The 26,502-nt window shown below is 41.8% G+C and overlaps 1 protein-coding gene across 1 annotated transcript; it reads left to right on the top strand.

The window, feature by feature from the left end:
* The first annotated feature begins 285 nt into the window (after positions 1-285).
* On the top strand, positions 286-26,332 carry POLR1B (RNA polymerase I subunit B). The gene is made up of 15 exons (XM_061155324.1): positions 286-549; positions 2,256-2,423; positions 3,255-3,401; positions 5,184-5,316; positions 6,151-6,287; positions 7,542-7,765; positions 8,466-8,637; positions 10,057-10,228; positions 11,333-11,614; positions 14,287-14,420; positions 16,881-17,051; positions 17,601-17,757; positions 22,945-23,141; positions 23,756-24,009; positions 24,920-26,332. Exons 1-15 carry the CDS (start codon positions 373-375, stop codon positions 25,800-25,802), a joined length of 3,408 nt encoding a protein of 1,135 aa, XP_061011307.1. The 5' UTR covers positions 286-372; the 3' UTR covers positions 25,803-26,332.
* Positions 26,333-26,502: the final 170 nt, after the last annotated feature.

Raw genomic sequence — 26,502 nt, 5'->3', positions numbered from 1 at the left:
CTAAGAAAGAAAAGGAAGTCTTTGAACACCACTTTCCGCCGGTCCTAAAGCGCAAATGAAAGATGGAGATTTCACACGCGGAATTGGCCGTGGAGCGGATTTCCGCTTTCTGAGTGGAGAGCGGAGATCTACACGGGTGGACGCCGGAAGAGAGGAGACGGGGCCGATCCGCCGCTCTCCGGCTCTGCAGGGTTTTGAACCGGCCCACTTGCTCCATAGTATTAGTTTCTAGTCGACCCTGTAAAATCGGAGGACCCAGGGCCGGCAGACCCAGAGGAACTACATTTCCCAGCAGGTCGTGGGTGCTGGGCGCCGGGCATTCTTTCCGGCGCTTGTGGAGCAGTCGCTGTCGCCCGGTGTGCAGGCAAATTCATGGATCCCGGCGGCCGGTGGCGAAACCTGCCCAGTGGGCCCAGCCTAAAGCACTTGACCGACCCCTCTTACGGGATCCCGCGGGAGCAGCAAAAGCCAGCGTTGCAGGAGCTGACGCGGGCGCATGTCGAGTCTTTCAACTACGCTGTGCGCGAGGGGCTCAGCCACGCGGTGCAGGTGAGCCTGGCGTCCTCCCAGGCGCTCCTCAATTCTGGGTTCTCCCGCGCCGCTAGCCCCTGCTACAGGCGGGTGGAGCAAAGGGGCCTGGCGGCGGATGGGATGCGGGGTGTGTGAGGCTCTGGAGAAGGAAGAGGGAGAGGTGAGTGAGGCTGGGGGCCTGGAAGAGGGAGGGGGAGATCCAGGAGACGGGGAAGTGGGGCACAGGCCCAGCGCCGGGCTATGTCGAGGAAGGTGCCAGTGAGGCATTAAAGCGAGATTCGGTGGGAAACCTTTGGTCCTCCTTAAGAGATTGATAACATCATTAGGTAACATTTGCTCCAAACTAAAGTGATTGGTCTAGAGGATGATGGTAGCAGGCTTTAGGTGAAAATAATGGAGTAGGGTCTCATTTAGTAAGCATCCCAGTGTCTCCGGTCACTGGGCTCTGACGGTGAGGGAGAGGCAGACCAGTCTAAGAGACAGTTCTTGCTTGCGATCGTGTTTTGGGTGGAGGTGGTGGAGATGTGATGGAGAAGGAAATGGCAACCCACTCCGGTATTCTTGCCTGGAGAATCCCAGGGACTGAGAAGCCTGGTGGGCTGCAGTCTATGGGGTCGCACTGAGTCGGACACGACTGAAGCGACTTAGCAGCAGCAGCAGGTGGAGCTGTGAAGGCAGTGAGTGCCAGTACTCTGGAACAATGCTCTTGCCAAGGGGCTATGTAGGGTACTTCGGGGGCACAGAGAAGGGAGGTGCAGCTAACCCAGGGCAGGACCTCATGAATCCAAGAGAAGAGTGTTCCTTCCAGAGGAAGTACAGGAGCACAGCTCAGGGGTCTCTACTCTATGCTTTTGTTGGGTAGGGCTTATTCTGCGGGAGGGGTGGAGAGAATCTTGAAAGCTGCGCCAGTCTCTGATGCTTGAACTCTCTTCTACAAATAATGGGAGAGCCATCGAGGCTTCTTCGAAGATTAATACTGCTTCAACCGTTTGCAAAAGATGAGATATTTTTGTTTGATGGGAAATAATTTCTATCATGCCTGGACTCATTGTATCATGTCTATGAGAAAAATTGTAAATCTGCTTATAAGTTAATTGACCCTGGGATTTATTAAAACAATGAAAAAGAGTCCAGTGTTAAGATGATCAAGGAATGTTTGTGCTAAAATGGGTTCTGTGGTAGCTCAGACGGTAAAGAATCTGCCTGCAATGCAGGAGACCCAGGTTCAATCCCTGGGTCAGGAAGATCCCCTGGAGGAGGGAATGGCAACCCACTCCAGTATTCTTGAGGAAGAGCTTGACGGGACTACAATCCATGGGGTTGCAAAGAGTGGGACACTGCTTAGCAACTGAACAACAACATATGCACACAGAGGGTACAAAGTAAAAATGTGGAGCAGAGATAAATTAGGAGTTTGGGATTAACATATACACACTACTGAAGTCAGGTACTTGGTTCAGAGAACAGCTTTGTCTCATAAACAGCTGTATCCCTAGAACCTATTATAGAATCCAACAGTCAGTAGACCAAAAGATCTGCTTAATGCTGTTTAAGGTATTTAGTGAGGATATGAGTAGACCAGATGTAGTGTTGGCTCTTTTTAGATGTGTCGCATTAGCATTAAGATAGCCATCAGTGCTTGTAGAACACTTGAGATTTGAAAGAGTCTTCGAGAGAAAGTGCCTTGAAAGTGCAAGCAATTGACTGTCTCAACTGTATTTCAGGCCGTCCCTCCCTTTGAATTTGCTTTCAAAGATGAGCGGATCTCTCTCACCATCGTGGATGCTGTCATCAGTCCTCCAGCCGTTCCCAAAGGGAGCATCTGCAAAGAGCTCAACGTTTATCCAGCAGAGTGCCGAGGCCGGAGGAGCACCTACCGGGGAAAGCTGACAGTGAGTATGAGTGACAGCATGCGACTCACACACTACATTTTTTTGAATAAGCCCAGTGCCTAATATGGTTTATACCAGAATTTGGCTTTCTCAGTGCTGTCATCTGAGAGATCCTATCTTTTAAACCTAAAGCATAGCATATATATGGAATTTAGAAAGATGGTAACGATAACCCTATATGCAAGACAGAAAAAGAGACACAGATGTATAGAACAGACTTTTGGACTCTATGGAAGAAGGCGAGGGTGGGATGATCTAAGAGAACAGCATCGAAACATGTATGTTATCAAGTGTGAAACAGATCGCCAGTCCAGGTTGGATGCATGAGACAAGTGCTCAGGGCTGATGCACTGGGATGACGCAGAGGGGTGGGATGGGGAGGGAGGTGGGAGAGGGATTCAGGATGGGGAACACATGTAAATCCATGGCTGATTCATGTCAATATATGGCAAAAACCACTACAATATTGTAAAGTAATTAGCTTCCAACTAATGAAAATAAATGGAAAAAAAAATAAGCCTAAAGCATAAAATCATTTATTTTATGGTCCTCTGCTTAATCTTTTAAAATAACTCATCTATTCTTTTTTATATACATTATTTTTTTCAGTATTCTATTGTGGTTTATCATAGGATATTGAATATAGTTCCCTGTGGTATGGAGTAGGACCTTGTTGTTTATCCATTCTAAATGTAATAGTTTGCATCTACCAACCCCAAAGTCCCAGTCCATCCCTCTGTCTCCCTCCCCTAGAATACTCATTTCCTACAGATCTAGATAGTCCCTTTTTTTTTTTTTTAACTTTTCTCTCTCTCTCTCATTTTCATTTAGGCCGATATCAGCTGGTCAGTGAATGGAATCTCAAAAGGAGTCATTAAGCAGTTTCTGGGCTATGTTCCCATCATGGTGAAATCCAAGCTTTGCAACTTATACAACCTTCCTCCAAAAGCCCTCATCGAGCACCATGAGGAAGCAGAGGTACCTACAGAGGAGCCTTGCCCTGAAAGACCCGGTGACCGTAGAAAGGGCCAGAACTGGGAGTGCGAGAACAGAAAGCTTGTCAGGGAGTTCAGTTTTCTTTCTCTGCTTTAATTTCTAGATAGGTAACAAGGGCCTTGATGTCTTGTCTGTGCTTTATGTAGGCTTCATAACAAGTCTCAGATGAGACAGTGTATGAAAAAGAACACTCTAGGGGCTTCCCTGATAGTCCAGTGGTTAAGACTTCATGCTTCCACTTCAAGGGTGTGGATTCAATCCCTGGTGGGAGAGCTAAGTCCCACATGCTGTGTGGCATCAACGAAAAAAGGAAAAAGAGGAGGAGCAAATGGCAACCCACTCCAGTATTCTTGCCTGGGAAACCCCATGGCCAGGGGAGCCTGGCGGGCTACAGTCCATGGCGTCACAGAGTTGGACATGTCTTAATGTTTAAATGACAACAAGATGGATTTGTCAGTTTCTGTTTTGTGAGTACTATAAGAAGCTAAATTCTTAAAAGCATTATTTGTGATTTGAAAAAAAAAAAAGAACTCTCCAGTTAGAGAATATTACTATTTGTGAGGGGTAATTGGTAGGTTTTTCCCTAATTTTCTGAATGATACATTTTTAGAGATGTATTTGAATTTTTACAGCTCTCTCAACATTTTAACCCACAAGACTTGTCTAATATGTCTGCTTTACCTATAGTCGAAGTCTGTGGATGTATTAAATGCCTCATAAACCCTCCCTTCAGCATTTCCTTCAGCTCTGTTAGGTGGCTTGGGTTAAAGTAATCAAGATGTGCAGACTCTGCCTACAATAGGGAGGCTGTATTATGTGGTGGTAAGAGGCCTTTGGTGGCAGATCTGGGTTTGACAGCCAGCTATTCCACTTTCCCCTTGTGCACCTTTGGGAAGTTTAATCTCCCTGAGGTTCAGTTTTCTCTTTTGAAAATGGCAGGTAGTTCTCCCACGTGTGCTGACATAGAGCACCCAGCATGATATACGTGCTGTGTGTGTGTGTGTGCGTGCATGTACGCACATGCGGACTCAGTCGTGTCTGACTCTTGCAACCCCATGAACTGTAGCCCACCAGGCTTCTCTGTCCGTGGGATTTCCCAGGCAAGAATACTGGAGCAGGTTGCCATTTCCTCCTCCAGGGAATATTCCCAACCCAGGGATCAAACCCACGTCTCTTACGTCTTGTGTCTCCTGCATTGGCAGGTGGATTCTTTACCAATGAACCACCAGGGAAGCCCATGCCAAGTTCACAGTAGCTTCTATGTGATGTTATAGAAATGTGTTATTAACTGGAACTTATTAAAAATATTCCTATTTAGCTTATCTGAATTTCTGATTTCCAGAGCTTTCATACAGTCAAAAGTTTTTAAACTTATTTGAGAAACCATACTTGTGTGGAAGCAAAACCATTACTGTTTTCAACTTTAGACTTTTGGAGTAAATTGTTTTTGGTTTTTAATGTCATTGAAGGGTTTAATCATTTTAGGGATAAGAATGTGGCAGGTTATGTTCAGCCTGTCTGGTCGAAGGAAGTACCATGATTTCCTTCCATACTTTTCTCCCAAGTCTCTACAGCCTTTTTAATGTGCCTGAGAAGATTTAATTAAGTCAGCAGTTTCCCAGGGACCCACAGTTCTTCTTGAGCAAGGGCACTTCTTGTGCACATCTGGTTAGGAATGAGAGTGATACTTGCCCTTGGTCAGTATCATATTTGCAGGTAGTTATATGTCTTTGTTTAAAAATTTTTAATTCATCTCTTTGGCAGGAAATGGGAGGCTATTTTATCATCAATGGCATTGAAAAAGTCATCCGAATGTTGATTATGCCTCGCAGAAATTTCCCCATTGCAATGGTAAGACCAAAGTGGAAAAGCAGAGGGCCTGGCTACACTCAGTATGGTAAGTTGCAGGGATTTTTGGAATGTTCTTTCAGAAATATTTAAGGTATTTTATTAAAAGTAGATGTTTCCACGTAGAGTCTGATATTTTTCTCTCATATATATAATTTTTGGTTTGTTTTTCTGTTAAGCAATTCTGTGCTATAAATTCATAGTGGGACACCTACTTTCTACTGTGTTCAGTTTTTTTTTTCAAACTGAATAAACTTTTTTTTTTTAAGAAATAATTTTATTTATTTATTCTTTATTGTGCTGGGTCTTCATTGCTGCACAGGCTTTTCTCTAGTTGCAGCGAGCGGGGGATACTCTAGTTGCAGTGCATGGGGTTCTGTGTGACTTTGCACAGGCTCTTAGGATGCCATGGGCTTCAGTAGTTACTGTATGTGGGCTCAATAGCTGTGGCTCACAGGCTCAGTTACTCTGTGGCATGTGGGATCTTTCCAGATCTCAGGGATCAAACCCATGTCTCCTGCATTGGCAGGTAGATTCTTCACCACCATCAGGGAAGCCCCTGAACATGGGTTTTTATGTTATTGCTTATGATACTGAAGGCTGGCTGACTTGGCCAGAGGTGGGTCTGGACCTCTGAATTCTTCCGGTTCAGGGGCCATGGCTTTTGCCTTGGTCCCTGACTGATAGCAACCTGACCTCTGCTTGATCACTCTCCATGACAGGGCCTGGCTTCTCAAGATAGCATTTTGCAGTCTGGAGTCCTATAGTTAAACAGTTTATTCTTACAGTTGAGCTAAAAATCAGCCTCTAATGATAGCTGTGGATACTATGCTTAATGGGAGTGTTGGGAGTTTCTGATCATTTGCTCTGTTTGTGTCAACAGGAGTTTCAATGCACTGCGTGAGAGAGGAGCATTCCGCTGTCAACATGAACCTTCACTACTTGGAGAATGGCACAGTCATGCTCAACTTTATTTACCGGAAAGAACTGTTTTTTCTTCCTTTGGGATTTGCACTTAAGGTGTGACTTACTGAGTATACTTCTTTTGTTAGGAAGCGAATCGTTGGAAGTGCAAAATGGATAGACTAAATATTTCTCTCTCTGTTTCTGTAGTCAGAAATTTGGAAGTAGCTCCTGATTTGGGCAGTTCTGGCCAGGGTCTCAGCAGGTTGCCATGAGATGTCAGTAGGGGCTGCTGTTTGTGTAGAAGGATTGCCCGGGGTTGGTGAATCCCCTTCTGAGGTCGATCAAGCATGGCTGGCAAGTCAGTGCAGGCTCTTGGCAGGAGGTCTCAGGTCCTCTTCACAGGCCTTTCCACGGGCTTCTTGAGGCACCTGTCTTCCCGAGAGAGTTCACCAGGAGAGTGAGGCTGGAGCTGCAGTGCCCGTCACGACCCAGCCTTGAGAGTCACACTTCAGCTTCTCTGCTATACTCCCTTGGTTACACAGGCCAGCCCTGTTCAAGGCAGAGGAGACCAAGGTTGTGGGTACCAAGAGGGAAGGGTGATTGGGACATCTTGGTGTCTCCCATACAAGTATGACCCTTATTTTGAAGAGCTAGCTTAGATTCCGCAATAGTAGAGGGCTGATTTTTCTTGGGTTTTTTTTTTTTTCTTTTTTTTTAGTTCTACCACTTTATTGCTACCAACCCATTTCCCTCCACCCTCGTGCACACATGCTCAGTCATGTAATCCCATGGACTTCAGCCCACCAGACTCCTCCGTCCATGGACTTTTCCAGGCAAGAATACTGGAGTGGGTTGCCATTTCCTTCTCCTTTTCTTGGGTTTTAAAAAGAAATAGGAGAGAACTATTACTAAATGATAAAGATGGTTAACAATTTTGAGAAGACAACTGTTTTTTGCATATATATGGAATTTTAAAAGATGGTAATGATGACCCTATATGCGAGACAACAAAAGAAACACAGTTATAAAGAATAGACTCAGATTCTGTGGGAGATGACGAGGGTGGGATGATTGGAGAGAATAGCATAGAAGTATGTATATTACCAGATATGAAATAGATGACCAGTCCAAGTTTGATGCATGAAACAGGGCACTCAAAGCCGGTGCACTGGGACGACCCAGAGGGATGGGATGGGGAGGGAGGTAGGAGGGGGGTTTGGGATGGGGGGATACATGTACACCCGTGACTGATTCATGTCAATGTATGGCAAAAACCACCACAGTATTGTAAAGTAATTAACCTCCAATTAAAATAAGTTAATTACAGTTTTTTAAAAAAGAATCTTTTTTTCTTTCTTTCTTCTCTAGGCACTCGTCAGCTTTTCCGATTATCAGATTTTTCAGGAGCTCATCAAAGGAAAGGAGGATGACTCTTTTTTTAGGAACTCGGTTTCTCAGATGTTAAGGATCGTAATGGAAGAGGGATGTTCCACACAAAAACAGGTCCTTAACTATCTGGGGGAGCGCTTCAGAGTTAAACTCAGCCTTCCTGACTGGTACCCGAATGAACAAGCTGCAGAGTTTCTGTTCAAGTACGTGAAACTGTTTCTTGGGGTTGGAGGGTGTCTGTGGTTACCGGTATGGATATACTTGGGGCTGGTGAGTCATCTGGAAATCAGAATAGCCCTAGGGGTGGGATTCTGGTGTAGCGAGATAGGGGCTAACTTTGTTCCTGCAGCCATGCTCACCTTTCTCTTCCTGCTAGCTTCCTGTTTTATATTGTACTTTTAAGGTTTTATGTTGAAATAACTTCAGACTTCCAGCTCACCAGTTTATTAACATCTTTCTTACTTTTTCTGCATATACATCATTTTTCTTTCTGCATTATCTGAAAGCTGCAGGCATTGTGTCTGTTTATTTCCCCAAGGCTAGGACTTTGTCTTCTGTATACACTGTGTAATTGTTAAAGGAGCCCTGCTGTAGTCCTCCATTGAGCAATCTATAGCCACAAGTCATATTCAGGGCCATTTCAAGTGAGAAACTGAGTCTTTTTTTTAAATTTTAATTTAATTTTAATTGATTTAAATTTAAATAGCCACTTATGGCCTGTCCCTACAGTTCTAGATTTTGTGAGTCTGTTCTGTTCTTTTGCTAATGTTGCCAGCAAAAGTGAAAACCAGTTTTTGGAAAATGACTAAAGACGTCTAGGGTAAATGTGGATTGGGGACCTTGGTTAGTAGGACATCGAATAGTATCAGTAGCTGGATTGTTTTAAGCTTTCTCTTTCGGCAGCCAATGTATCTGTATCCACCTGAAATCCAACACTGAGAAGTTCTATGTGCTTTGTCTCATGACCCGGAAGCTCTTTGCTTTAGCCAAAGGAGAGTGCATGGAGGAGAATCCTGACAGTTTAGTGAACCAGGAGGTTCTAACTCCTGGGCAGCTCTTCCTCATGTTTCTGAAGGTAAGTGCAAGCTGTTTCACCCTGGAGCATTGTTACCTCTTGTGGGATGGTGTGGCCATATTCAGCAGTATTGTTTCTTACATGCTTATAATTCCTAGTTTGAACATTTTTTTGGTAGGGTTGTGTTTTTTTTTTTTTCTTCTATTTTTTGTTTGTTTAGCAGTAAGGGTGGAGAAGGCAATGGCACCCCACTCCAGTACTCTTGGCTGGAAAATTCCATGGACGGAGGAGCCTGGTAGGCTGCAGTCCATGGGGTCGCACAGAGTCGGACACGACTGAAGTGACTTAGCAGCAGCAGCAGCAATAAGGGACTTAATCAGAGGTCTTAGCTTATGGCAGGTTCAGGACTTTCTTTAGAATCTTTATAGATGCTAAATAAAAACTGTCAAATCTTGGTCATAACATTAATGATGAAGTGTAAATGGCCAATATACTCACTTATAGTCAGTCCCCATTATTCGCAGATTCTGTACTATTAAATTCAACTACTCACTAACATTTATTTATGACCCAGCAATATCAGTACTAGCGGCACACTCGTGTCATTTGCAGACATGCACAGAGTGCTGAAGGGTTAGTCTTCTGAGGCACGAGGCCCAGCTCAGTCCTGATGAGCAGTAAACAAGTGTCTCGGTGCCATGTTTTTCACATTTTTCTGCTTTTTTTTGGTGATTTTGTTGTTTAAAATGGCCCCCATGCTCAGTGCTGAAGTCCCTTTCCGTGGTCCTAAGCTCAAGAAGGCTGCGTTATGCCTGCCTAATAGAGAAAACACTTGTGTTGGACACACTTTGTGCAGGCATGAGTTATGATGCTGTTTGCTCTGAGCTCAGTGGTAAAGAATCAACAGTGTAAACTAAGATGTCTGTTCACAAACACAGAAAACAAGGTCATGTGTTGATCAGTTGACAAAGATATTGTCAGTAAATGAAAACTCAACTGACATCTGACCCTGCATTTCCTCTGGGAGCAAGAGTTCTGTGCATTGTTCACAGAGACATTGTAGGACGTGATTATTGTAAATAATGAAAACTCTGAGTGTCTGTGTGTGTCTAGGGAGAGAATGTTATAATAATTTTATAAGAAAGTTGATTGGATAGCATTTTATATTTTTAATATTATCCCTAAAAAGAATTTAATCTAAGAGATAACATAATGACAGGAAAGATGGAGAGGACTGAAGTAAAAATCTCCCGTTATCAATAATTAGGGCTCCCCAGGTGATGCAGTGGTAAAGAATGCGCCTGCCAATACAGGAGGTGCACGAGACATAGGTTCAATCTCTGGGTCGGGAAGATCCCCTGGAGAAGGAGGTGGCAACCCACTCCAGTATTCTTGCCTGGAAAATTCCATGGACTGAGTAAATATGAAATTTGTGGTTAATTGAAACACCTAAAAATTAAACTGTTTTTCTTATTTCAGGAAAAATTGGAAGCTTGGTTAGTGTCTATTAAAATAGCTATAGACAAGAAATCTCAGAAGACCAATGTGTCCTTAAACAGTGAAAATTTGATGAAGATTTTTAGTCTGGGACTAGACCTTACAAAACCATTTGAATACCTTCTTGCTACTGGGAATCTACGTTCTAAAACAGGTGAAATTAAATATATGGGCTTCATTTTGTTACAATTTTCAAATTATTTGCTTAATGTCAGTTTGTATATTGCCCTGAGAGATGTTTTTTTGTTTTGATTTGTTTTGGTTTTTTTGCCCACACCACATGACACCTGGATTCTTAGTTCCCTGACTAGGGGTCAAACCTGCGCCTTCTGCAGTGGAAGCTCGGAGTCTTAACCCTGGACTGCCAGGGAAGTCCCGAGAGAGGTTCTTTTTAAAAGTGAGCTGCTCACTCATTAAAGACCGATTTCAGGTTGTGAATTTTGACAGGTGTATGTTGGGCTGAAGGGCTTTAGACAGGTTGTATAGCTTAAATCTGATTTTAATGATCAAATGCATTTCTCGTGCCTCCTTCTAGAAAACCGGAGACAGCTTAGATCTCTGAGGAAAGGTTAACTAGGTGGTGGTCTGGGAGGGTTTTTAGACACACCCATCCCTAAACCAGTTGTATCAGAACAACTGGAAAACTTTACAAAGTGGTTATTGAAGGGCCAGAAATCTTTTTTTTTTTTTGAAGGAAATGATACTGATGCAAATTCCTTAAGGGCTAACAAGTGCTTGTGTGTTATACAACTCTCTCTCAGATGAATCCCGTTTAATAACTTGCTGTTTTGTTACTCATTTATGTTTTTCTGTAGAGATCATATGGAGAAGATGGGGAAACAGTCAAGACTAATACAGTTTGTGAAATCTGGGGATTTTTACTGTGTTTTTTTCTTTTGTAAACTCTTCCCCTCACCACAGCTGAGTAAACTTTGTGATAACCCACTCTGTGATCTCTAGTGTGGGCTTCCCAGATGGCTAAGTGATTAAGAACCTGCCTGCTGATGCCTGAGTCAGGAATATCCCCTGAGAAGGAAATGGCAACCCACTCCAGTATTCTTACCTGGGAAATCCCATGGACAGAGGAGCTTGGCAGGCTACTGTCCACGGGGTCCCAAAGAGTTAGACACAACTTAGCGACTGAGCATGCATGATCTCGAATGTGTTCTGAGGTTTTATCATCTTTTCAGAGCCTCCAATAAAAATAGGCTTTTTTTTTCAGTTTATTCCATTTTTCAATGATGTCTGTTTTATTAAGGTCTTGGCTTCCTACAAGATTCTGGACTTTGCGTCGTGGCTGACAAGCTGAACTTCATACGCTATCTCTCCCATTTCCGCTGTGTGCACAGAGGGTCTGATTTTGCTAAAATGCGGACCACCACCGTGCGCAGGCTGCTGCCAGAGTCCTGGGGCTTCCTTTGTCCCGTGCACACCCCTGACGGGGAGCCCTGTGGTCTGATGAACCACCTGACTGCCATCTGTGAGGTTGTCACACAGTCTGTGTACACAGCATCCATTCCGGCTCTACTCTGCAACTTGGGTAGGTGGTGCACGGCAGTCAGCAGCCTGTCTTGTTTGCTTGTGTGGGTTTTACAGGTGCAGAGCTATTAAGTTGTGCTTCTCTGGGGTTTGAGAAGCACATAAGGGTGATGGTGTCATACTGTGGATAACCTGTGCCATTCTATAAAGCACCTGCTGTCTTCAGAGGGTGTTGACGGCTCATGGATGAGTGTTCTTTACTTAACTAGAGTAGATTCTTGTTATTTGCAGTACTTCTGTAAGTCACCACTGGCACTGAATTAGCAGACACTGAGTCATTGGTCCTGGGGAAGAAGAGGTTAGGTTCCTGCATACCTCTCATGACAGCATTTTCAGATGGGTCGATAGCCTTGCTTTATGCATGTTTCTGTTTAAAGATGCCTTATTTAATATATATTGTCGATTCATTAATACTGAGCTTTCAGCTGACTACACTGTAACTATAAGCTCATCTAACATGCAGTTTTTTCATAAGGCTCAGCAGAGCCCTGTGCTTAGGGGCCAGCACTTTGCCACTGTGCTTGAAGGCCATTTTAAACAGCAAAAGCACAAAGATGCAAAAAATACAGCACTGAACTGCCGGGGTCCAGCCCCAGCAGGATCCAGGGGAACCCTCAGGATGAACGGCGTCGGCGACAGAAAGACACGTAAGATCAGCCTTGATAGGGCCAAGTCTGCTAGGGGGGGAGAGAGAGAGAGAGAGAAAGAAAGAGACTGGACCAGGAATGCAGCAGAGTCTGGCAGTTGCTTTTTTTTTCACCATTGCCTTTATACCCTAAGTTGGTACATTTCTAAGGGGCAGATAAGCATACAGACTTAGTTTAACATTATATCAGCTTGTCCTTCACGAAACCAGGTGTGCTCTGTATATTTTTTGTTTATGAGATTCTTTTCCCATAGATTTTTTTGTACATTATCTTCTGGCCTTGAGGTTAGCAGAAAACAGAAAATTGGCAGTTTCATGGTATAGCAAGTCGCAACATAATAGAAATACAATCCTGTTAACATAAAAGTCAGTCTTTTTGCAGAAATTCTCAGCTAAATTTATCTAAAAAGTTTAACACACAAAGACTCTGCGGCTCTGGTGAGGCAGCCCCTGTTTAGCACTCTTGGTTAAAATTAACAATTATCTTATTGTTTTTACACTAGGGATAAACTCTTATTTTACTATATCTTTAACTATATTAACAATAGTTTCCACTGCACAACCTCAGCACATTAACATCAATCAAAAGTTGATCTAATAACCACTTTTAAAACAATATTTTTTGTATTTTCTAATAGGGCTTCCTCACCCCCCAAAGGGCTCTGTGCCTATTAGGGCCTTTTTAATGGTTAATCTCTATGTATCATATCTTTTGGCTTTCAGGCCTGTTGACAATTTATGGCTTGCACCTGGTGCAACTTTAAGCAACTTCAGTAGCCGACCCTGTCTTTTTTGTGACTAATCTATTTTCTTTCTATTAGGTGTCATCTCCATGGGAACTAGATAGGATTACATTTTCACAGAACAGAAATGCAAAGGATTGCAAAAACAGCAGATACGGCACAAAACAGGCTCTTAGTCCAAAAGTTAATTACCTGCAAGAAGTCACCAGCTAATCTCTATCTAAACTATTTTCTATTAGGCATATATGTGGCTATAATATTTGTGGGGCTTTTCTCACCCCGCGGAGGGACCTATGCTTAATAGTTTCATTTGTTAGCATACTGTGCTTAGGATGTTTAGAACAATCATGAGCATTTTTTGCAATGAGAGCACACATTTATCAAACAAGCCAGAATGCCAGCAAAAAGGTTTGAATTGAAGCATTTCCTTCATCCCTGGCCTCTTCATAGTGTACCAGCATCCAGGAGATTTATTAGTTAGGGTTTTAAGTTGTTCTTTATTCAGTGAAAGAGGAGCAGGAGAACTCTTGGCAGGCAACACAAGAATCTGCAACAGGGCAAACAAGAACAACAGCAGAAAAGGGGGGAGGATACAGGATGGGGTAGAGGCCGAGGCCAATCTGGAGGGTCCCTTATCCTAGATGGCCTTGCCTGTCAGGTTTTTTCCTCATGACCTTGTCATGGATGGGGTCCCGGACGGCCTTGCCTGCCCGGTATTTTCTTCATGACCTCATCACGGGCAGGACCTCCCATAACGGCTCCTGGCACTGAACAGTGCAGAAAGGACCTTTGTTTGCAGCGTGAGCTGAAACTGTGCATCCCCTTGTGTGACCTTAGCCAGAAACATGTTTCTGGTGACTCAGAAATTTTCACTAGATGTCCTCAAGTGATGTGAGAAGTGCCACTAGTATTGATGCTGGGGTTTCAGATACATTTTAGCAAGTTGGCAAATTTGTGATGTGTGAATAATGAGCAAATATAATTAGATTTTGGGGGAAAAGTTAATATGTTTACCTGGCTCAGAAACAAAAATACAAAAGGTATACAGAAAAAAGCCTCCTTTATACCCCTGTCCCCCTGCTCCTCTCCTCAAAGCCAGAGACCCTAGATCTGGGGGTCCTTGGTAAAAGACTTAAATGTTTCCTCAAGCAATATAAAAACATTCTGGTCTAGAGACAAGGTGACTAGATGTCTAGAAAGGTAAAGCTGTTGTTGAATCTGAAGGGAACTTTAAATGTTGGGAAAGCATCCTGATGAGATCATTCCATTTGTTCACTTCACCAGGGGTCACTCCAGTTGATGGAACTCCACATCGGCCGTACAGTGAGTGCTATCCCGTCCTGCTGGATGGTGTCATGATTGGCTGGGCCGATAAGGAGATTGCCCCTGGCATTGCCGATTCTCTCCGACATTTTAAGGTGATCTTGAGTCTCTATGAATTGTTTTGTCGCTCCATCTTAGGTTTTCATGTCTTTTCTAGTTGTTGAGGTAGCCCTAGGATATTATTGAGTGTCAAGGGGTTGGAGGTCAAAAGCTAATTCTGGAATTGCCCATATGGTCCTTCTGGCATCTTGCGTTACACTGACCTCATCGCTTAGGGTCAGTGACAGGTATTTGAGCTACATGCATTTTTTTTTTTTTTGGTTTGTTTCATTGAGGCCCTCGTCTACTATTCTAACACATTTTTAACTTTTTTTTTTCTCTTTGTAATTACTAGTGGCAAATAGGGGATCTCAAAACATGGACTTATATTTCAAGTAATACTGAAGCTAATCAAGGTAGAAGTCATAACCGGTTGCCTTCTGTTTCTTGAAATACTTTTTTAAAAAGTCAAATAGAATAACATTCTTTGAATAACTAATCTTTAGAATTCTCTCTGGGAAAGAATCTTTGTTGCTTAGATAATGGCCATGAGTTTGGCAGTAGGATGAATTTGTAGTTTATGCTCTGTCCTGTTTAGTTGGGTTTTTTATTTGTTTTTCAGTTTTTTCATTGTTTTACTTTGATAGTTTTACACTGAAAGCATGTTTGAGCAGCATAGAGAGCTCACATATGCCCATTACCCAGATACACCAGTTGCTGTTTTCCCCCACGTGCTTTATCATTTGTATACTCTATAAATACTAGGTACATTTTATTTCCAAACCATTTGAAGGCAGTGTACACACATGTCCACTTTTCCATGAAGATTTCAATGTATATTTTCTAAGAACAAAGATTTTCTCTTTATTAACTACAATGCACTTAAAAAAATCTCAGGTTGGTGAAGTCTGCGGCTGATACTCAGATTTTTTTTGTCTGGGACCCAGTCCAAAATCCCATGTTACATGTGGTTGGCATGTTTCTTCAATCTCCCTTAATCTAAGACAGTTCCTCAGCCTTTAATGTCTCACTTTTTTGTTTTTAAAGAGTATGGGCCAAATTGTGTACACTGTCTCTTGATGCATGTAGCTTTCTTATGATGAGACTCAGGATGTCATTTCAGGAGGCACTCAATGCAGGCTGGGCTCCTGGCTGCTGCTGTTACCTGTGGTCACTTTGAGATTGTGTTCTTTAGTCCCCACGCACGATTCTTTTGTGTGTATACCTCGCCTATGGAGAAAAAAATTGTGAGATTTTCTCCTTAGACATACTAAAAGTACTTATATTCATTCCCTGACAGAGATCATTAATAATAAAGATGAATAACCTTCCATTCCTGGAATAAATCCCACTTGGTTATTATTTTAATACCTAATAAATATGATACTTTCTCAATTTTATTTAAGGTTTTTTTAAAAATTGACATTCACAAATTTCTGCTTGATAAAAAGCATTAGAAAGTTTTTCTTGGTGTTCAGTGCTCTGGAGCAGTTTGTGCAGCAGTGAGTCCTCTGGTCTTAGATCTAGAATTCACTTGTGAGGCCATCTGGCTCTAGTATGCTCTTTGGGGCAGCTCCTTGATACCTTTATGTCTAATACAGAAGTTGGTCTTGAAGCTTTCTACTTTGCTGAGGTCTGTTCTGGTCACCTGCATTTTATCCATTTCATCTTGGTTTCAGAGATATGCAAAGCAGGCTTATGGTTTTAAAATTTTATTTCCATGCTTTTCCCCCCTTTGCCTTTTTTTACTCAGTATATTCATACCCTTGCTTTCCCCACAAGGAAAAAGAATACCCATCCCCTTCTCAATTACATCAAAAGAACTAAAAATGTTTTATTACTTTGAACCTTTTTCTGTACTCTGCTTCTTTAATTTCAGATTTTATCTTTGATTTCTTGTACTTTGTTGTTTTACCTTTTGGGCTAAGAATTAATTCATTTATTTTTATTCTTTCATTTTGTTAATAATATATTTAACTGTAAATATATAAGTTCTACTTATATATTTAAGTATTATATATATTTAAATATATGTTATACTTATTGCCATAAGTTCTACTGTACAGATTTCATTATTTTTTTTCACATTTCTCTGATTTTAGTATTTCTCCTTTCACCCAAGTGTTCATAGAAGATTTTTTTGTTTGTTTTTTAATTGCCAAGTGGAGGGGCTTTTTCATTGAATACATTTTAAAATAACACAGGTGATTTTATATTTTAGACATCAGCCAATAGAATTTCACTTACTATGTTTACCCACACATTCTTGGTTTACCTTTTGCTCAGTCTCAGTTGTTACTAGTTTCCCTGATAAAGTAGGGCTTTTGCCAGCTCTCAATGTGGGGCGAATAGCCATCTGTGGGGGGCTGAGGCTGGCAGGGTACTAGGTGTGTTACCTGCAAAACTTTCAAGATACTGCTTTTCATGTTAGATCTCCTCCACTGTACCCACCTCCTAGGTAGCAGGGGGATAGATGTCACTTACTCTTCACTGAACTCTCTTTTTACTGAAAACAGGTGTTGAGAGAAAAAAGAATCCCTCCCTGGATGGAGGTGGCCCTGATCCCTATGACAGGAAAACCAAGTCTATACCCAGGATTGTATCTTTTTACCACTCCTTGTCGACTGGTGCGGCCAGTGCAGAACTTGGAACTAGGCAAAGAAGAACTGATTGGAACTATGGAACAGGTACATAGACCCCTGTGATTATATAATATGCAACTTTCAGAGACTCAATAACTGTTAAAGTGTTACAGTTATCATGACAGGCATTTGAAAGAAAGTCACAATTTATTTTCTGCTTCCTCTGTGATCAACATGAAGCAGTTTTCATGCTCATCAAACCTGGGAGGGTTGGTGGTCACCTTAGCTGCCTTTCCCATCCCACTCAGCTCCCCAAGTTTCTTTGCACCTGGCTCTGCCTTGGGTGGTAAGACTGGAACATTCCACTAAAATCACTCACAGTCTTTGCTTACATCTCTGTAGTTGCAAAACTCTAGACTTTGTGCTACTTATAAAAAATTTTTCCTCCTTCCTATCCCCCTTCATAGCTGGACCAGGGTAGATTTAGAATGAAATGTTTAAGACGTGTTATTTCTTACTGGGCATCCCTTCAGTGTTCATGATACTGGGTGGGTGGGAACGTTTTCTTAACCTCTGATCAATAGTAAGAGTTAATACGTGTTAGCAGTCACAGTTACCTTGTGCCTTGAACTTCCTGGTCCTTCCTCTTTCCAGCTCTTCATGAATGTTGCCATCTTCGAGGATGAGGTTCTGGCCGGAGTCACCACGCACCAGGAGCTCTTCCCTCACAGCCTGCTGAGTGTGATCGCCAACTTCATCCCTTTCTCAGATCACAACCAGAGTCCGAGAAACATGTACCAGTGCCAGATGGGTAAGACGGAGCACAGAGTGGTGGTGGTCACAAAAGAAAATGGACTGCAGTTTTTAACACTGAGATAAAGATAACTTCAAACTCAGAGAAAAGCTAAAAGTTATAAGAATAGTACAAAGAACTTCCATAGACCCTTTACCTAGATTTTGCCTCATTTGCACTGCTTCCTATTGGAAAGTGAGCTGCTGCTTTACCCCCTGAACATCCTGCTATGTATTTCCTAACAACAGGGTGGTCTACTTACATAGTTCGGTTCAGTTGCTCAGTCGTGTCCGACTCTGCGACCACATGAACCAGCACGCCAGGCCTCCCTGTCCATCACCAACTCCCAGAGTCCACCCAAACCCATGTCCATTGTGTCGGTGATGCCATCCAACTGTCCTTCCAAGGAGTAAGCGTCTTTTAATTTCATGGCTGCAATTACCATCTGCAGTGATTTTGGAGCCCCCCAAAATAAAATCAGCCACTGTTTCCCCATCTATTTGCCATGAAGTGATGGGACTGGATGCCATGATCTTAGTTTTCTGAATGTTGAGCTTTAAGCCAACTTTTTCACTTTCTTCTTTCACTTTCATCAAGAGGCTCTTTAGTTCTTCTTCACTTTCTGCCATAAGGGTGGTGTCATCTGCATATCTGAGGTTATTGACATTTCTCCCAGCAATCTTGAGTCCAGCTTGTGCTTCCTCCAGCCCAGCGTTTCTTATGATGTTCTCTGCATATAAGTTAAATAAGCAGGGTGACAATATACAGCCTTGACATACTCCTTTTCCTATTTGGAACCAGTCTGTTGTTCCATGTCCAGTTCTAACTGTTGCTTCCTGACCTGTATAGAGGTTTCTCAAGAGGCAGATCAGGTGGTGTGATATTCCCATCTCTTTCAGAATTTTCCAGTTTATTGTGATCCACACAGTCAAAGGCTTTGGCATAGTCAATAAAGCAGAAATAGATGTTTTTCTGGAACTCTCTTGCTTTTTCAATGATCCAGCAGATGTTGGCAATTTAATCTCTGGTTCCTCGGCCTTTTCTAAAACCAGCTTGAACATCTGGAAGTTCATGGTTCACATATTGCTGAAGCCTGGCTTGGAAAATTTTGAGCATTACTTTACTAGCATGTGAGATGAGTGCAATTGTGTGGTAGTTTGAGCATTCTTTGGCATTACCTTTCTTTGGGATTGAAATGAAAACTGACCTTTTCCAGTCCTGTGGCCACTGCTGAGTTTTCCAAATTTGCTGACATATTGAATGCAACACTTTCACAGCATCATCTTTTAGAATTTGAAATAACTCAACTGGAATTCCATCGCCTCCATTAGCTTTGTTTGTAGTGATGCTTCCTAAGGCCCACTTGACTTCACATTCCAGGATGTCTGGCCCTAGGTGAGTGTGAGTGATCACATCTTCATGATTATCTGGGTCGTGAAGATCTTTTTTGTATAGTTCTTCTGTGTATTCTTGCCACCTCTTCTTAATATCTTCTGCTTCTGTTACGTCCATACCATTTCTGGCCTTTATTGAGCCCATCTTTGCATGAAATGTTCCCTTGGTATCTCTAATTTTCTTGAAGAGATCTCTAGTCTTTCCCATTCTGTTGTTTTCCTCTATTTCTTTGCACTGATCACTGAGGAAGGCTTTCTTATCTCTCCTTGCTATTCTTTGGAACTCTGCATTCAAATGGGTATATCTTTGCTTTTCTCCTTTGCTTTTGGCTTCTCTTGTTTTCACAGCTATTTGTAAGGCCTCCTCAGACAGCCATTTTGCTGTTTTGCATTTCTTTTTCTTGGGGATGGTCTTGCTCCCTGTCTCCTGTACAGTGTCACAAACCTCCATCCATAGTTCATCTATACACTCTACCAGATCTAGTCCCTTAAATCTATACACTTCTACTGTATAGTCATAAGGGATTTGGTTTAGGTCATACCTGAATGGTCTAGTGGTTTTTCCCCAGTTTCTTCAATTTCAGCCTGAGTTTGGCAATAAGGAGTTCATGATCTGAGCCACAGTCCACTCCCGGTCTTGTTTTTGCTGACTGTATAGAGCTTCTCCATTTTTGGCTGCAAAGAGTATAATCAGTCTGATTTTGGTGTTGGTCATCTGGTGATGTCCATGTGCAGCATCTTCTGTGTTGTTGGAAGAGGGTGTTTGCTATGACCAGTGCATTCCCTTGGCAGAACTCTGTTAACCTTTGCCCTGCTTCATTCTGTACTCCAAGGCCAAATTTGCCAGTTACTCCAGGGGTTTCTTGACTTCCTACTTTTGCATTCCAGTCCCCTATAATGAAAAGGACATCTTTTTTGGGTGTTAGTTCTAGCAGGTCTTGTAGGTCTTCATAGAACTGTTCAGCTTCTTCAGCGTTACTGGTTGGGGCATAGACTTGGATTACCATGGTTACTTACATAACCAAGGACAATTACTAAAATTGGGAAATTTAACAATAATATTATTATATTATTTTATAGCATAATAAAGTTGGTGGAAATTTTTCCCTGGGTAGCACCATGTTGTATTCAGTTCTCTTGTCTCTTTAGTTCTTTAAGTTAGATCTTTAGCCTTAACTGTCTGTCTTACCTTATTTTTAAGACAAAGATAAATTTATTTTGTAGAATGTCCATCAGTTTGGTTTTGCCTGAGGTCCTGTGATTAGATTTGTTAAGAGTACAAACCATGTGGTCACCCGTCATTATCATCTCTAGTGCTTTCATTTGTGCCTGGTGATTCAAGTTTTCATGGAGTGTCATTTCAGCCTGAAATTTTCAGCCTGAACAACTTCTCTTTAACATTTTTTATAGCTGCAGGCTGCTGGCTGCAGATTCTCTTAGTTTTCATTTCTGAGGATGTCTTTATTTCATCTTCACTTGCAGAGACTGGATATATAATTCTGATTTGACAGATCTTTGGGGTTCCCCCCACCCCCAGCACTTAAAAGATGTTGTTATGCTCTGTTTGATCTTTGTCATTTCTAATTAGAAGTCAGCTGTTATGTGTATTATTGTTTGCTTGACTATAGTGTTATTTATTTTTCTTCTGTCCTTAAGATTTTCCCATTATTTTTGGTATGTAAGCTGATTGACTGTGATATGCCTAAATATGTTTGTATTTATTTTGTTTGTATTTATCTTGCTTGGAGTTTGCTGATCTTCCTAAACCTGTTTTAAAAAATTAAGTCAAATCTGTAAGATATTCTGTCATTATTTCTAGAAATACTGTTTCTGTCTCATGTCCTGAGATGTCTGTTATGCATCATATATGTTAAGCCTTTTAACACATTATTGACCGGAGGACTTTTGCAGAAACTAAGGCGTGTGGCCGATGATTTGTTATGTAAGTTAATATTGAAATGTCTCTGGTAAATAACATTTGGGTAACAAAAGACATACTAATACGTCTCCAGTCAATAAGTTGTTAATGTTGTCCCATAAGCCGTTGAATTTCTGTTCTCTTCTTCCATCTTTTTTTCTTTCTTTCTCCTTCAGATTGGGTCATTTTATTGATCTGTCATATTCACTGACTTTTCTGTCATTACTGAATTTTTATTTCAGATACTTAAATTTTTTAGCCTAGAGCTTCCATTTGTTTCATGTTTGTAGTTCCTATTTTATCTGAGATTCTGATCTCCATTCATTGTGGAAGTATTTTCCATTACATTTTGAGCACAGTTGTAACAGGTATTTTAAAGTCATTACCTGCCAATTCCAACATTTGGATTGTCTCAGGGTCAGTCTCCACTGATTGCATCTTTCTTGAGTCTCGGTCATGTTTTCCTGTTTCTCTGCATGGCTAGTAATACTGGCTAGTATTGTAGATGGAAAATATGTGGTAAAGACTGGAATTCCGTGGTGGTCCAATGGTTAGGACCCAGTGCCTTCACTTCTGGGGCCCAGGTTCAATCGCTAGGTGAAGAACTAAGACCCTGCAAGCCGTGTAGTCAAAGGAAAACAAAAAAAGTGGATTCTATTCTGTTCCTCTGGAGAGGGCTGGTTTTTAGATTTCTGGAAGCAAGCTTCCAGTGGTTGAAATGTGCTCTTTAGCCTAGCCTTAGCTGGACTGCTTATGTCTGTCCCACCCTGCATAGTTCTGGAGTCCACCAAAGATTTGGACTGCTGTTCTGACTGGGCCATCAGACAAAACATAAAAAACAAAACATTCAAAACTGAGAAAACTGGAAGTTCACTCATCGCAGTTCCTTTTGTCCAAGTGTTAATCCCTCTCTAGTTTGTAACTACGTTTGGTTACATTCCAAGGCTTCCGTGGTGGCTCAGAGGTTAAAGCGTCTGCCTGCAATGTGGGAGACCCGGGTTCGATCCCTGGGTTGGGAAGATTCCCCTGGAGAAGGAAATGGCAACCCACTCCAGTATTCTTGCCTGGAGAATCCCATGGACGGAGGAGCCTGGTAGGCTCCACTCCAGTCCACGGGGTTGCAAAGAGTCGGACTCAACTGAGCGACATTACATTCCAGTGCTTTCAGCTAGTATGTGTATGTATGTAATTGGCTTTCATTTTTCTTCTGGATCTTTTACTTATACATGTTGAGAGTGATATTGTAGGAGTAGCCCTCTCTTACTGGAAGCTGCAAATCTCCTTTTCTGTTTTTTAAAAGTTCCCCTATTATATATTTATCTATTTTAGTTTTTAAAATCATTTTATTTTGAATTGATTCTCTGTACTGTAAGGAACTACAAAAAAGAAACTTATCTATCCCGTACCTGACTACCCAGTTAACAAATACTGACGTTTTGCTCTGTATGTGTGTGTGGGTAGGTGGATGTCTGTGCAAGAAAGTAATCTAATTCTATAATAGTTACTATCACCCCTCTCCCACCAGTAGTAGTAATATCCCGTAGTTTCGTATGTATCCTTTAAATTCTCTTTTTATGCTTTTTTTACATTACACATTTCCATAAACTAGTTCTAGAACTGTTCGGATTGTATGGCAAATGTACACAAATATATCCTAGTAAATGTCATTCCCTACTTTTTCTCACTCAGCATTGTTTTCATGGTTGGGTCATGTTCATGACACATTTGTCTACTTCACTTTCACTCCAGGTATTAGTCTGTAGTAAACATAACCAGCATGACTTACTCATTTATTCATACCCTTATGATGAATGTTTGGTTTCCAATTTTATACGTTATCTTTAACATCAAGGGGGAAAAAAACAAAATGTTAATTTTTTTTTCCCTTTGTAGGTAAGCAGACCATGGGCTTTCCACTTCTTACTTTTCAAGATCGATCAGATAATAAACTGTATCGTCTTCAGACTCCACAGAGCCCTTTAGTAAGACCGTACATGTATGATTATTATGACATGGATAACTATCCAATTGGAACAAATGCCATTGTTGCTGTTATCTCTTACACTGGCTACGATATGGAAGATGCCATGGTAAGTGCTGCCAAGAGATGTACTTCCACCCTTTCTCATTTTTAACTTTTCTGTTTACTATCAGATCACTGAAGGAGTATTTCTTATGTGCCTGAGCACCTAGTATTTGGTGTATGAATGTTCTATTAATTAATGCCTGGTCTAAGTTAAAAGTGACAAGGGGACTTCCCTGGCGGTTCATTGGTTAAGACTCCGTCCTCCCAGTGGTGAGGGCACAGGTTCTGTCCCTGGTTGGGGACCTAAGATCCCATATGATGCTCAGCAAGGCCTCCCACCCTGCAAAAAAGTGACAAGCTTTGAGGGATATCACTAGATATTTCATATGCATAAAGCCTGCATATTTGAGTGCACAGTACAAGTAGATGTAAAATGAATGTAAAGTAGTCTTAGAAATATCTACTTTTTATATTTATGCATGATTGGGTTCTAAGCCATCTGTATGTGTCTGGATTTTAATAGTTAGGTGATTTGGGAGATGTGGAGTTTTAAAATCAAATGCCAAAAAAAAACCAAAATGCCAGTTATCCTAAACCAGTTATAATGCTAACCAGCTTTATTTTGAAAACCCTTACTTGGCCTCAGTCTATTAAATTAATGATCCTCTGACTTCACAGATTGTGAATAAGGCCTCTTGGGAACGAGGCTTTGCCCATGGGAGTGTCTACAAGTCTGAATTCATAGATCTGTCTGAAAAAATTAAACAAGGAGATGATAGTCTGGTCTTTGGAGTCAAACCTGGAGACCCACGGGTTCTGCAGAAGTTGGACGATGATGGATTGCCCTTTATTGGAGCACAGCTGAAGTATGGAGATCCATATTACAGCTACCTAAACCTCAACACCGGCGAAGGCTTTGTGACGTACTATAAGTAAGTTTGCATACCCGGGGCTATTTCTTATGGACTATTTCTCAGTGAAATCTCTGGAACTCAGTGAATGTTGTTTTTCAACAGGAGAATTTCTGGAGTAAATAAAAGGGGTAGCTTAGTTATTAACTGAATGGACATTTCTTATGTGAGATGAAGTTCTCTGGTCTGTTGTACTGCCTTCGTTTTCCTACTTTTCTTGTCAGTCTGTTACATCTGATGAGTTATCTGTGATTTATTTTACAACTGTTATTATTCAAACTTGATCATCTCTCTCAGACATGTTGTTAATAATGTGTCTTAGCTAAAAAGTTGAATTCATTATCCCTGTTACTAAAACTGGACTTTTTAGGTCTTAGCTGCCTTTCTTGGTACCGTTCTTTCAGACAATCACAGTTCTGTAGTGAATATAATCAATAGCCCTGTCCATAAGTATTTTTAGGGATACCAGCTCTATTTGTAGTGAAGAATAGAGGTAAGAATAATTTTTGCAAATATCCATATGAAGCACTAAATATTAATATATCAGTAAAAGTATCTCTGGACATTTATTTATTAAACAACAGAAATTTATTTTCTCACAGTTGGAGGGTCAGAGTCCCCGATCAAGGTGAAGGCAGGTTTGGTTTCCCAAGGCCTCTTAGCTTGCAAGTGGCCGCCTTCTCCTTGTCCACACATGGTATTTTTTCCTGTGCACATGTACCTCTCTTCTCTCTCCTTGTATCCAAATTTCCTCTTCTTATGGTGACACCAGTTATTAGATTGCATTTGGGAGGGACCAGCCTAATGGTCTCATTATTAACTTCTATTACCTTTTTAAAGCCCTGATGTCCAAATACAGTCACATCCTAAGGCACCCTCTATTCATTTTTAACAAATATTTTGACATTCTGTCTGGTTTACTTTTTCCTAGGAGTAAAGAAAACTGTGTTGTGGATAACATCAAAGTGTGCAGCAATGATACCGGAAATGGCAAGTTCAAGTGTGTGTGCATCACGATGCGAGTCCCCCGGAACCCAACAATTGGGGATAAGTTCGCCAGTCGTCATGGGCAGAAGGGCATCTTGAGTAGGCTGTGGCCAGTGGAGGACATGCCATTCACCGAGAGCGGGATGGTCCCTGACATTCTGTTCAACCCCCATGGTTTTCCATCCCGCATGACCATAGGCATGCTGATCGAGAGCATGGCTGGCAAGTCCGCAGCTCTGCACGGGCTCTGCCACGACGCGACCCCCTTCACCTTCTCAGAGGAGAACTCAGCCCTGGAATACTTTGGCGAGATGCTGAAGGCCGCTGGCTACAACTACTATGGCACCGAGAGGTTGTACAGTGGCATTAGTGGGCTGGAGCTAGAAGCAGACATCTTCATAGGCGTGGTATATTACCAGCGTTTACGCCACATGGTCTCCGACAAATTCCAAGTGAGGACCACAGGAGCCCGAGACAAAGTCACTAACCAGCCTTTAGGGGGGAGAAACGTCCAGGGTGGAATCCGTTTTGGGGAGATGGAGCGGGACGCCCTTTTAGCTCATGGTACATCTTTTCTCCTCCATGACCGCCTCTTCAACTGCTCGGATCGGTCAGTGGCCCACGTATGTGTGAAGTGTGGCAGTCTGCTCTCCCCGCTGTTGGAGAAGCCGCCCCCATCGTGGTCCGCCCTGCGCAACAGGAAGTACAACTGTGCCCTGTGTAACCGCAGTGACACCATCGACACCGTCTCCGTGCCTTACGTCTTTCGGTATTTTGTAGCTGAACTGGCAGCTATGAACATCAAAGTGAAGCTGGACATCGTTTAACCTGACGCAGGTCTTTTGGGTCAAGACTGCTATCAGATTAAAACAAGATGTCGTTCTGGTGAGGCTATTAATAGTTATTACTCTGGAGTTTTTCATGGTTGTCAGAGCTCTCAATCAAGACCTGGCCACTCAGAAGGCAGACTTTCTCAGTTGCTCTAGTATAACTACTGAAGGTGACTTTCAGTATGTTTATTCTTTAAAAATCATATGCTGACAAATAAAAGGATATTCAGGGGAAAGTGTTTAACCCCAGGTTCTCTGCATCCTGCTTTCAGCAGGCAGTGACTGTCAAACATCTATCTGTCCATGTAGAGCAGAGCAGTTCAATATAAACACAGTGTAAGCATCTATGTAATTTTATATTTTCTTACATTAAAAAATAGAAGGTAGAAATTTTTAACAGCTTTATTGAAGTATATGTTTACACAAAAAGTGCACGTTTAATGTATATAATTAAGTGGGTTTGAACATAAGCACACACCTGTGAATGATCACAACAATCATGGTAATAAACATCACCTCCAAGTTTCCTTGTGCCCCTTTGGGTTGTTTTTGGTGTTTTTATGGTAAGAACACAGAACCTGACATCTATGCTCTGGACTATGGATAGAACACAAATTAATATATCTCTCCATAAAAAGTTATTCAAAAGATTGATGTGTGTCTCCAGAAACTGGGTCTTTGTATAACAAAAAAACAA

Source organism: Dama dama, chromosome 11, assembly GCF_033118175.1.
Source record: "Dama dama isolate Ldn47 chromosome 11, ASM3311817v1, whole genome shotgun sequence".
Lineage (NCBI taxonomy): Eukaryota > Metazoa > Chordata > Mammalia > Artiodactyla > Cervidae > Dama > Dama dama.
Note: the sequence above shows the minus strand (reverse complement) of the source record. Positions and strands in the feature narration are given on the sequence as shown.

Excerpts from the sequence above, each read along its gene's own strand:
- POLR1B (XM_061155324.1), top strand. The coding sequence starts at position 373 with ATGGATCCCGGCGGCCGGTGGCGAAACCTGCCCAGTGGGCCCAGCCTA. Across the intron at positions 8,638-10,056 it reads TCTTCCTCATGTTTCTGAAG|GAAAAATTGGAAGCTTGGTT; the intron begins GTAAGTGCAAGC and ends TTCTTATTTCAG. Across the intron at positions 17,758-22,944 it reads CATGTACCAGTGCCAGATGG|GTAAGCAGACCATGGGCTTT; the intron begins GTAAGACGGAGC and ends TTCCCTTTGTAG.